The sequence below is a fragment of the Plectropomus leopardus genome, chromosome 14 (genome assembly GCF_026936395.1).
Source record: "Plectropomus leopardus strain MGB_pleo_1.0 chromosome 14, ASM2693639v1, whole genome shotgun sequence".
NCBI lineage: Eukaryota > Metazoa > Chordata > Actinopteri > Perciformes > Serranidae > Plectropomus > Plectropomus leopardus.
Genome location: NC_142189.1, coordinates 16,186,680 through 16,198,982, shown reverse-complemented (window position 1 = coordinate 16,198,982; position 12,303 = coordinate 16,186,680). Strand labels below are relative to the sequence as shown.

At 39.5% G+C, this 12,303-nt stretch overlaps 1 protein-coding gene across 8 annotated transcripts in view; it reads right to left on the bottom strand.

The window, feature by feature from the left end:
- Window positions 1-9,131, bottom strand: part of impg1b (interphotoreceptor matrix proteoglycan 1b) — a 28,967-nt gene extending 19,836 nt beyond the window's left edge. Inside the window, exons 1-8 of one of the 8 annotated variants that reach the window (XM_088087951.1) lie at window positions 8,837-9,123; window positions 8,366-8,667; window positions 2,920-3,135; window positions 1,717-1,883; window positions 1,598-1,626; window positions 484-518; window positions 324-370; window positions 44-193 (exon numbers count right to left, since the gene is read on the bottom strand). In XM_088087951.1, the coding sequence (XP_087944077.1) occupies window positions 44-193; window positions 324-370; window positions 484-518; window positions 1,598-1,626; window positions 1,717-1,883; window positions 2,920-3,135; window positions 8,366-8,432 (711 nt within the window). In that variant the 5' untranslated portion in view covers window positions 8,433-8,667; window positions 8,837-9,123. Of the gene's footprint in view, window positions 1-43; window positions 194-323; window positions 371-483; window positions 519-1,597; window positions 1,627-1,716; window positions 1,884-2,919; window positions 3,136-8,365 lie in introns of all 8 variants that reach the window. The other 7 variants (XR_015778801.1, XM_088087956.1, XM_088087953.1 and 4 more) reach the window with 7 other exon arrangements.
- Between the last annotated feature and the right edge of the window lie 3,172 nt (window positions 9,132-12,303).

The following is a 12,303-nucleotide window of genomic DNA, read 5'->3' as shown; positions in this document are numbered from 1 at the left end:
CTAACATTTACTGTGAGTTGGTAAACAGTTGGTAGGCTCTCACCTTGTCTGTGAGCTCCTGTGTGATGTCATCATACTGTGCTGCCTCGGGGTCCCTGAGCAGCTTGCTGTACTCCGGGTCCACGATGGTGACTCTGAACTCGATAATGTACTCCTCATAGTTCTCTTTTATCATGTTGGGGTTCTCCTCAATCTGGAAAAAAAAGCCAAATTATGTTTTTAGACTATGGTGCTGCCTGATTGTGTGTGTGTGTGTGTGTGCTTGGATTTTTAAACATTCAAAACTGAATAATTTGATTTTGAAACTTTGTGGGTTAACTCACCAGGTCAGCCCCAGTTGGTAGTAGAATCAGTGGGGGTGTCCAGGTGCCTGAGACAAAACAGCAAACCACTAGTTAATTTAAGATGCTGTTAGCTGCTTACTTCAAAAAGTATTTCAGAGGCTTTCATTGAACTGTATTGGTGCGTCAGCATTCAACTCACAATCCCTTCCTGGCTCTGTGGTTTCTTCAATGACTCTGGAAAAAATACAAGATTTTTTTTAAGAAATTGGTAAGATGGTAAGATGACAATGAATTAATTAATTTTCTGCACTTAATTCCGAGACTTTGTCAAGAACAGGGATTTGACTTTTTTTTGCGTGAGAACAGGGTTTCCATATGTTTTGATGGACAAAATTTCAAAATTTTTCCATAACTTTTCAAGGACCTATAATATCATTTCAATGAGCATCCACAACATATAACAAAAATAAAACTGTATAGTAGGGTAATTTGTTAAAAAAAAAAAGAAGAAAAAGGAAGGCTCCACACCTTCGAACTACCACTCACTACTTTTAGAGCATTAAAAATAAAACCGAAGTGCAAATTGGTGCTCCAAGTGAGCACTGAACACCCCAGACTGTCCATATCGATTGCAACATCCCAAAAATGTTGTACAATTTAAAAGAAGCAGTGGGGGCATAGTTACAAAAACATGTTAAATCACACTGTCACAACTGTCCACATACATGGATGAAGAGACAGAATGCAGGGGAAAAAAAAACAAAAAACATGCATGATGGTAAGCAATTCATCACACATTAATGTTAGCTCTACCGTGCGTCACGTCTGCAACAACAGAAAATAAATTCACTGTTATGTCACATTATGTGGAACGTTATGCACGGAACAATGTGACAATTTGACTGCACACAACAAAATTCAATGACTTTTCCAAAACTATCAAGGTTTATACAAATTCCATGACTTCCCCAGGCCTGGAGAACGAGACTGTGGATTTGCATGACTATTCCAGTTTTCTCCATGTCCATGGGAACTCTGCAAGAAGCCTTAAAACCAATTAAATTTTTCCAAATATTCCCATTTTTGTAATGGTTGGGGTGGCTAAGAACATTTTGAGCAGAGGTGTCAATAGTTCCTCTGTTTCTCTTTTTGTTTCTCCAGAAATGCAAACAACAATAACTATTAACCAATTACCACTTTGCACTTTTAAAAACAGACCTTTTTTTTCCCAGTGAACATGAATTGGTTTAAACGTGTATTATAAACAGGAAACTCACATTTAGCACAAAATCAACAAGGAAATTAGCACATACCCATCAATTTCAGCATGCTCAGCTACTCTCTGGAAACAAAAACAATAACCATGGATTATGAATATATAAAAGCCATAAGAGTCAACTTGTCAATAAAGATATCTCAGATGCAGACTCACTCTGGCCACCATGTCGAGATGCTCCTGAGAGCTGCTGAAGTTCTGGGCCAGGTCGTCCATGCAGAGGTTTTCATGCTGGCAGGTGTACAGCCAGGCTCTGTACTCCTCCGAGTTTGGGACTCTGTCCAGGAAGATCCGAAACGCTTCCCAGATCGCTTCCTGACAAACTGAAGAGATGCGGTGTAACTTTGTGAATGTTTTCTTTAGATTTTTTGCAGAACTCCAAACTCACAGATAAGTATAAATTTTTGATACCATCTAATCTTGTGTTAACAAAAAAAAACAATGACTAGACGTGGCATTACCCCTCAGACAAACAGTGCAGTTTCACATACAGCACATTACAGCCTACAGTGCCACAATACTATAACAAATCACACAATATATGAAACATGATATATACGGGACAGCACAAAAAGGCAGGAACGCCTGTTTCAGTAAATGTCAAACCGTATAACCATTAAGTTTTGTATGTCCATGACATTTTTCTTAATATTAAAATCATGAGCACAAAGAGCCCCTGAAGCTACAGTATGTTTTATCTGCCTCTGTGGGGGAAACAAGCTCCACATTGTCCAATATCTTGATGCCTGTGGGAAATTTATTCTCTGACAAACTCATTTCTGGAGAGAAGCGATTACCTCCAATACACCAAATTAATCTGCCTCATTTCAGAATCATACGCCACAGCAGCTGTTGTGGAACAATTTGTAATACTCAGCCATTGTAACAGTCAAGGTGGCAATCTCTGCCTCTTAAATCAACCACAATTCATCTCTCTTGGACAAAGAATATTTGCATATAACTTCATTATATCAAGTGCTGCGGTGTGTGTGTCCCTAAATTGAAGAAAACAGCTTCAGTGCATCATGTCAATGTCACCAGGCTCTAAACAATTAATACAAATAACATCTATATTAAGCCATGTATGTGTATGTACGTTAATTTATAAGATTTAGAATCATACTCATTTGAGAGGATTATAATATCTTTTTCATCTTTACAAAAAGTTCTGCAAAAAACATCAAAGCAGAAAGCTCTTTGGCCAACTGTTTGTCTAAGAGCTTTATTCTCATTTGACACAAAGTCAATATTTTAGGAAGAGCTTATTCATTTCACTGTAAGATGTCATAATTATGCAGGAAGTGAAACTTAAAAAAAGTTCTTTGCAAAATTAACTCACATCAAAGTCTAAAAGTTTACCTCTGAGCTTGTAATAGGCCCGATGGCTGCCGATGACTGCTTTCATCGTCTCCTGGGGACACACTTTGACCCCTGTGGTGAGGAGCGCCGACCTCTTCGTCCGATGTCTGTCCTGCACTGCTCTGACATTTGTGGTGTGTCTGATCGGTCTGGAGGCTTCTAGAAAGTGTCGGTACTTCACATCCCTGAGTCCAGAAAAACCGTGGTCATGAAGGTCTGCAAGAGCAGTCAGTGAAGATGTAAGTTTAGGGGGAAATGTAATCTTGTTTTTACAGTACTCACATGAAGTAAATTAAGGTGAACAGATTGCATTAGTTAGGTGTTCTTTGGAAACTGCAATATTTACAGTCTCACAATTCAATTAATTATATATAAATGATGCAAACACAAAAATGTTGCTCATCTGTCATAAGCAGATAATCATTTAAAACATGTTGCCTTTGCCCTTATGAATAAAAGCAAAAGCACAAATGTTATTTTCAGGCAACAAAACTAAGTTTGGGTGATCACAAGCAAACCTAAGCTAATTTTACACATAATATCTATTTAATTGTCACAGGGAGATATACTCATGGAAACAGCAACAACCCTGATGGCGTCACAGTGATGTTTTCACTATAATCCGGGTAGGAAAACCCTGTGTCACGTACTTAAATTGAAACGGCCCTGAGCATACGCTGCTTTAATTGGCTTGTTTTTAGACACCTATAAAAGGCCCACAAAAAAATCTATATCAGTTTAAGTGTAAGCTTTAATTAAAATATTTTCAACGCTTTCATGTGCCGTCAGACAGCCGTTTCTGATGAGGTTATCTCAAAGCCACCAGACTCCATTGACAACAACAGTAATTCTTTTTCGCAGAGTCCGAGAGTTGCTGGTCTACAGTTCCCTCAATTAACCAGCGTGTAAGGTAAAGCAGTGAAAATACTCCAATAGCGTACAATATTGATTTTTAAAATAAATGTGTTGCTGCTGCCCTTACACACTGCAGTACATTGCTTAGCTTTTAAGCAGGTAGATTTTGTTTATCAAAGATGTTAGCAAAGCAACACAAAATAAGCACAGCAGAAATATCAGACAGGTCAAAGCACCGTGTTTAGTTATACAGTATCTTTAAATGTTACAGTTACTGCTAAAAATGACAACAAAAATAAACAAGCTTGTGTTTTCACATATCTCTGCCGTTGAAATGAATTGCCAGGTGTCTGTCCGTAACTGCTTGTTGTTGGTGCAACAACGCGGTGGTTTGGTCTATTTGGCTAGAGACTTTCTAACGGATAGAAAGCTTGTATTATGAAATTGGTTGTGGATACATGATCTTTGTGGCAATAATGAAACACACTACCGAGTTGCTTTAGCGGAAGAGTAGGATCCAATGCTTTTAGACAGTGAGCCATTGTTTTAGCACTTCAATGTAAATTTCTGCAGCCTCTACTGCATAATTTTTAGCACATTTTTTCATGTGTCACTTGCTAGTCTCCCTGATGTGTAGAAGTGTAAAACTGAGTTGCCTTTAAATGTTCACTTTTGTAAGTCTTATAGTGTGCATTCAGTAATCAGGCAGTTAACACCAACTACCTCTGATGAGTATTCAATTTGACAGAAACTTAATCCAACAAGTTACCTAATGGCATCTGTCCAGCCCTCTTACTGTAAGTTAACTGCTGCTTTCTCAGCCACTGCCTATAAATAGCTTCTGGCTTTGCAGTAAAAAAGTTATCCACAGAGGGACACTGAGAGTCAAAAAATCCTTTGTATGTGTGATTTTTTATCCCTTTAAGGTGCAATGAGTTATATGAGCTTCTGAATTCACTGTAGTGTAAAAACGTCTGGGCCCTGAAGCTTTGAGGAGCTGGTTTGTAACTGGAAGGTTGTCATTTTGAATGCTTAGAAAGTGCACAGATGTGTGGCGAAAGCAAATGAGTAACACTCTTCCCCCCTGGGGAACAGTTGCTGAGATGCCCTTGGGCAGCATGACCCCACATGGCATCACTGAAGCTGCTCAGTGGCCAACAGAGTGCAGATGAAGTTGTGCTGGGCTGTGTCCAGGTGTGAATGTGCAGAAATGCACACATGAGGATTACAGCTGAAAAAGGACGTGCGTGCACAGCAAACCTTAAAGAGATTAAAATTAGGTACAGGTGGATCTCCCGCTGATTTCAGTGGTTACAGAAACAATTCCACTACACGAAAACATTCAAGCAATAACAGACATAAACAGGACAATTTCCATCATTGAGATGCTGTAAACATGAGGAAAACTGGACTCGTTCTCTGATCACCTTAGTAAAGAAAACAAGCTCAGCCACCCCGGTGAGGCATTTCAGGAAGGTAATTCCACACCTTATCACAAGCCAGTGTGCTAGTCAACACTCTCCAACACAGTCACCCCATTGAATAAAGCTATTTCAAAAGAAAGGGACTCATTGTGACGCCAGGTGGCAAACCTCAGAGGACTTTCTAAGACAATAAGCCAGGATTTATGAGCCCCAAAACAAAGACTTGAGGTCATCGGACCTAAATAATAGACTGTGCCACCTCTGGATTAGAAAACTGAATGGAGGTGGCAGAAAAATAAAGAGCAACTGAGTGTAAACAATATAATCACGGTTACACTGGCACCAGACATGCAGCTTTTAGCTGAAAGCTGCATTTCTGTGAAGATAAACAAGACAGGGGGGACATCTTGGTGCATTAATACACCTCTCCACAATAGCCATTAAGTTGTGCGAACTAAAACATAATCATGTCCAACATGATGAACACTGGACTACCAGCAGAAGAAGAACAATAAAGGAAGAGACCAGAGAATGTCAAGCAAGAGCATCCTACATCCTACAAGTGTTTTTCTCATTCTTCATTAGAGGACACAATGTCATGAAAACATGTACGAGCTAATGCAATGCAACGCATTAACCCTGCAACATTAACTAATAACTAACTAAATAATAAAATAATGTTGAAATACATTTGGATTTCAACTGTTGGTCCAAAAAAAAAAAAAAAAAGCCAACAAAAGAGTAAAGATCAGCTTGGACTATGGGAGATTGAATTGTACTATGTTTTAATCAAAGTTGATAATTGAGATATTTACCAATAATGAAAGTAATAATTAATTATGGTCACAATAATGATGACATTAAAAACAAAAACAATAATTATGTGATGAACATGATGCCATTTTAATCGTTTAACAGATATATTATTGTTTGTGTCACTGTGTTTGTTTTGTTAAAAGTGATGTGGCATGTAATTGTACTGTGTTGTATTATCGACATAATAAATGTGGAAGCGTGGACGCATCCCAGACAGGCGAAGTTACCCCCCTTCTGGTGGACCACCATGGAACATTATTTCGGAAAAAAAATATGTACAGTAGTTTAAGGCAAGAGACAAATACTCGTTTGATTTTATTTGAATTATGCCATGAGTTGCACATATGATGTCTGTCGATGTAAAAAATAAATTAAATTATTTTATGAAACTCTCTCTCTCTGAAGCTACGATGGCTGTGTGTTCGGGATGTACTCACGCAAGCAACAGGTCTTACTCGTCCTTTTGCTTCCTGGCTGATCACAAGACCAGCAGCTGGATTAAACACATCAGGTAAGATAAGGTCACACTTGTGCGTGGAACATAGTTAGGTTACCTCGCTAGTTAGCCAGCCGGTGTTGGTGACGTTTCGACCGTCTCAAACTTCACAACATAAACATTATGGATGGGTTTGAGTTTGTTTACTGTTATGTGTGTTAATGCAGTAGTTTACAGGATGTAAACAGGGACCAAAGCTGAGAAGTTAACAGTAGAAGAGCGCTGAAATGGCCTACATTTTGTAAGAAGAGAGTTCACTGAGTGGCTTTGACCTTCTTAACATGCGAAAATAATGTGTTATTTATGGCGTAAATCAAAGCGATCAAAAACACCTAAATGTGAGGGTGTTTTTAAAACTCACACTGCCTTGTCATTATGTCATTTTGGCATGAATATACTGTATGTTGTTATGTAGTAGCTCGGGGAATGCTAACAAACAAACTACCTTTGAAGCTCGAAATGTTTTCTGCTTAGACCGACCCTTCAGAAATATTAAAGGTCAGTTTGTGGTGGTTGTTGCGCTACATTTTTAGGTATGGTTGTTGACATTGTGTCTGCCTCCTGTGTGTTCTAGTGGGATTGTGCATACCTGCTGTGCTACCAGTCATTCAGGATTTAGAATTAAACGTAAAGAGTTGAATGAAAGGCCCAAAACACAGGCGTTCATTGATATTTTGCTTGACATAAATGGTAGAGCAAGAAGAAAAAAAGTAACTGTGTTAATCGCTGTATTACACGTATATAATAACCTCTACAAAGAACAATATTGTTTTCCGCAAATCCAAATTTGGCCCGACACCAAGAACATGCAAAGAATGTGTGGGCACTGACATTGCAGCCTGTAGCTTTGTGTGCAAATATCCCCCAGTTTAGTGTCTGTCAGGCGGACCCATTCAACCGACAAACTTTCCACTTCCATTCCAGCAGGTCAGAAGGCAGCCTGAAATTTAGCCAAATCATGCGTGCAAGCCATTAATAATCATGCCAGCAAGACAGCATTTAAATGGGTTTTTGGAAATCTGTAAGCTTGAAGCCTGACTTGCACATGTAGAGACACGAGGGCCTGAGCGAGAGGAGGGAGTGTTTGAGCGGGGCCTTAATGCCCGGTGCAGCCGCAGAAAGGCCTTGCAGCGGAATTACAAGCCAGAAAAGATTAGCGTCCTGCGACACTGGGAACAGAATGGCTTTTGTTTCCTTCAGGATAATGAGCTCACCCGGGCACATCACACTGAACAAGACAACCAGTGCGGACGCAAATGTTATCACTGGTGAAATGTTGCTATCTTTCTCGGTGAACATCTATTATACGTCTCAGCCCATTTAATTCATAGTGAATATTCATGACCTGAAAAAGTGGCTCGCTGACTGCTTGACATTTTTTCTTTTAAAAAAAAGAATTTTAAAAAAGATCCGGTGGGGGATGAGCTAACATTTTGTAATTTGCAGACAGAGATCTTTAAACAGCAGTCACACGCTGTTTAAATTGAAAAACCCTGTTGCCCTTGAGGTAGATCACCACCTCTTACAAGTCTCCTGTCATGCAGTACAACCTCATTGATATGAAACCTGCAGGAAGGTCTTTGCACAGAGGAATAAATCGTCTTTTTCATTTTCCAAATTTTGGTCCTTCTTGATGCAGGTGTGTAGTTTACTTTGTTATTGACAGAATTGCTTCTATACTTGCTAAAAGTGCAGCCGTAAAGTTTCATTGTTGCAACTTGCAAACATGCATCTACTAAAACCTTCTGCTTGAAAACAAACATCTCTCTCTCCAATCATAATACAAAAGGCAATTACTGAGAGAAAAAATTAAACTGTGTTAACAGGAAAGCCAGCCTCCCTACAGGATTCTTACCTTTGATTCGACTAGCTTGGAGGGTAAACAGACACAAAGTGAGGAAAAGTCCTGACTTCAAAAGCATGATGGGCTACTTTATGTGGTTTTCAAGCCCGCAGTTGTCATTTGTAAAGTTGCAAACAACAATAAAATCCAGAATTTCTTTATCTTAAATCCATTAGCGGAGTGTGTGAAAGTCTCCTCATCTGGGCTGACAAGGTCTTCAGCTTGTTAGCAGGTAAAGGTCCACTTTTATCTGTGCTCCAGCTCAGTTAGTTAGTTCCTGGATGCTGCTGGATCCCTGTAGCAGAGCGAGGTGGCTGCATGGGTGGATGAGCAGAGGGAGCGAGGGAGGGAGGAGAGAAGGTAGAGGAAGGAGAGACGGTGAACGGATGGAGTTTTGGCTCGGGAGTTTTCTTCTACGCTGTCAGTGTGACAAGAGTGACGAGGTTAAAAAAGCAGGCTCCGTTTTGAGTCTAATCTCTTTACCTTCTTCTTGCTGCTTGTAATCCGTAAGGGACCACGTGGCCGCCCGGCCTCATCCTGTTAGCCACCTTCTGGACCCTCATCTGTCAGCTGAACAAACTTGGGGATCTGCCAACCAGGCTAAACCTGATAACTACTCCCCAAAGTTTCTCAATGACACCCTGACTTTTTGTGTGTTCTTATCCGCCTCTGCACGTCACTGTCCGACTGCTCGAACTCTCCCTCTTCTCTGCCTCTGTTTAGATTCCTCCCTCCCGGGTGCCCACAGCAAATAAGTACCTCTCAGGCCAGCGATTTTGGGTGCCAAGTGTGGTCAGGGTTGTAGTGTTGTTCTGTGCTGACCCAGCTACCAAACACAAAGCGCCTCATTCCTACTCGAGCTGCACAGCCAAGTTTGGGCCTCTCTTCTGACTGTACATCTAACCCTGCCGCTTCCTTTCTCCTGTGTTCTGGCTGTTGTAGATGCACGTGATTGATCCTCCTCCTCCATTTTCTGCACTGTTATCTGTGAGATGGAGAACAAATAACCCAACTCCACATCCTGAGGTGTCTTTTTAGTGCTCAATTATCCCTTGTTTGTCCCATTAAAAAGTGTTTTTTACTTTGCTTCACAGAAAAAAAGCAGGATCAGGACAGTCTCTATTCGTCTTCTCTCTTCCCTCTGCGTCTTTTTGGGTGGTGGTGGTGACAATGGAGGTATGTGTGGCCTGTCCTGTTACGGTGTATCAGGGTGGGAAGTCTCCATTTGTAAGTCTCCACCCTCACGTCTTGCTGTGAAGAGGATTAGCCGCCCTTGTTGGTTGTTAACAATTTGCTGCAGTAAATAAGCTTCTTCAAGAGCAACATAATCCACCCAGGCTGCGTTCTGACACAGTAATCTGAACCTTTAACTAATGATTGTAGCTCCATTAAGAGTGACACATTTTGAAGCAGGATTATTCAGCAACATATGAATATTACACGACTGATTTTGAAAAAGCAAATGATATTTACCATGCGCGAGTGAACAACAACACAAACAATTACAAACAGTTTCTGCTTACGAGCTCAGTGACTGAAAAAATAATCTTACCTCAAAAAACAAGTTTGTTTTTAACTCACACCCTCTTGACTTTAGCCCTTTGTTGTACTCTTCTTCACTTTCATTTCTCTTCTTGTGCGCTGAACTGAACTGTCAATTAAGAGTGATTTCATTCACCATTGGGCTCCAGAGCCGATTCAACATGCTGAATCAGCTGGAAAAAAGCTGGCAAGGGCTGACAAGGGCCAATGGTGCAGGAGAAATCACAAAAACTGGGGCAACAAACACTCACTGACAGCCTGACTTTGACCAACATCCCACCGTCAGCTTATGTGTCAGATTAGATTTTGAATATCTAAATGTGGCATAAGTGTTGTCTTTTCCTGCTTTTAAGGGCAGCACTCAAGCAAAGTGATTTCTAATTTACCAAACTGTTCTGACGGTTTTATTTTTGCCATTACCCACTTAGTCAATATATACAACATTACTGATAACTATTTATCAAAAATCTCATTGTTTTAACATTTTGTGATAGCACCAATTGTCATTCCAATAATATATTTGAAATATTTATAGAGATACCCAAAAATACTGTGACATCTGATTTTTTCCATATCGCCCAGCCCTACTTTGAAGTGTTTGTTTGTGTGTGTGTGTGTGTGTGTGTGTGTGTGTGTGTGTGTGTGTGTGTATTCACGTCTCTTATATGAAATAGTTATTGTGTGGGCAATGAGAATATGAGCAAATTAACTTTTGCACATTTTTGCACTGAGCAGCTTCCCTCCTTTTTTTCTATACACTTTTGCTGGTGAACCTAGTTTATTATTAGTCTAAAAAAAGCTAAATTCCATGAAATATATCTTTTAGATCAGAAAGCCTACACATGCACTTAATCCAAGATTATATAATTAAACTCACATGTATTTAGGTATAATTTATGTATATTTTTTTGTGATGTGTTGATTACTGAGCGATCCATTTTGCTTACCTTCCTCCGATGCTTTGTCAGAGGTCAGGATAATAGCTCTTCTGCAGGTGGTGGAATATGGTCAAACGTGGTATCTCTAAACATGATTTTATGATGCAAAATTGCTGTCAGGAAAAAAAAAACAAGAAACATAAATTTGGACATTATTCTCAGTTGAAATGAGAGAAGTCACAACATATAATTAATATAATCATATTTTGTTTTTAACAATTTGTTGAGTTAATGCAAGACTGATTATTATGATTTTATAAGTCAGAAGATTTGCTGAAGCACAGAAATTAATTCCTCTCTGTAAAGCATAACAAAAAAAGTTATGTTTATTGATCTCTTTTTCACTTGACAACAGGATAACTTCAGGTACAGACTGTTCTCATCTCAGTGGGTTTGAGAAGCTCATAGAACCACCTTATATATACTTACACTGAAAGACGCCATGGCACACCCACACTGACATTTGTGAGGACTTTTTTTTTTTTACAAGACTTCACCTACCTTGGTGAATGTAACAAAAAATAGCTTTACCTATATGTGTGTCAACAAAGTTTTGAGTGTCCTCTTTTGCACACTTTCCACATGTTGTATAATCAACCTAACCATTGCGATTTGTGACCCTGACCCATATCCTTCAGGATTAGGGTCAGGGTCGCATAGATTAGGTCAAGCTTAGGTCAAAGAGTTTTGCTTCAGTGTGAGGATTAAGAATACATTTGACATTCAGTCCTAAACCTCATTTTCAAGTTTAAGTCTAAAACATTCAGACACTAATGCAACATCATTGTCGAATTTAAGCATCATTTATGCATCAAGGCAGTCTAATCTTGTAGCTGACTCTTGTAGATTAATAATGTATTCTCAGGTTCAATGTATTTTTACTTTGATATTTTTTTTTCCTCGGGATAAACAAATCCTTCAGTCTCAACCAGGATTTTGCTCAGACAAGTTTGACCTTCTCCCACCCACTGATGACTTGAATCATTGTCCAATTAGAGAGGTCAGTTTGAATTATGCAACAGAGGGAAAGTGGTACTTGCCATCTGTCAGAAGGGGTTATTTCATTAGGGACAAAGCCTAGGTGTCTCCAGCTGGCAGAGTCTGCCACAGCAAAACACACCTCTGCAGTTACATCCACATCTGTAGCTGTTACAGTGGGTTTGTGTGCAGTTACAGTGGGTTTGTGTGCACTGGTAGTTTAGGTGGGGCAACAACTACTTTTGACAGATGCCAAACCTGGAATAATTATAAAATAATAAAATGCACTATTTCATATTTCCCACCTGAGTTGAAAATTCACTCTTTTGTCCTCCTGCAACTGTTGCCATATGATCCAAAACCCTACGACCACTCAATAGATTACTGTTGTTTTTTGGCTAGTGAGTAAAGCAACTCTAGCAGCCACTTGCACAATGTATCTACATTTAGCTGATAATAATTTCCAACCATTTTACCACATAATACAATAAA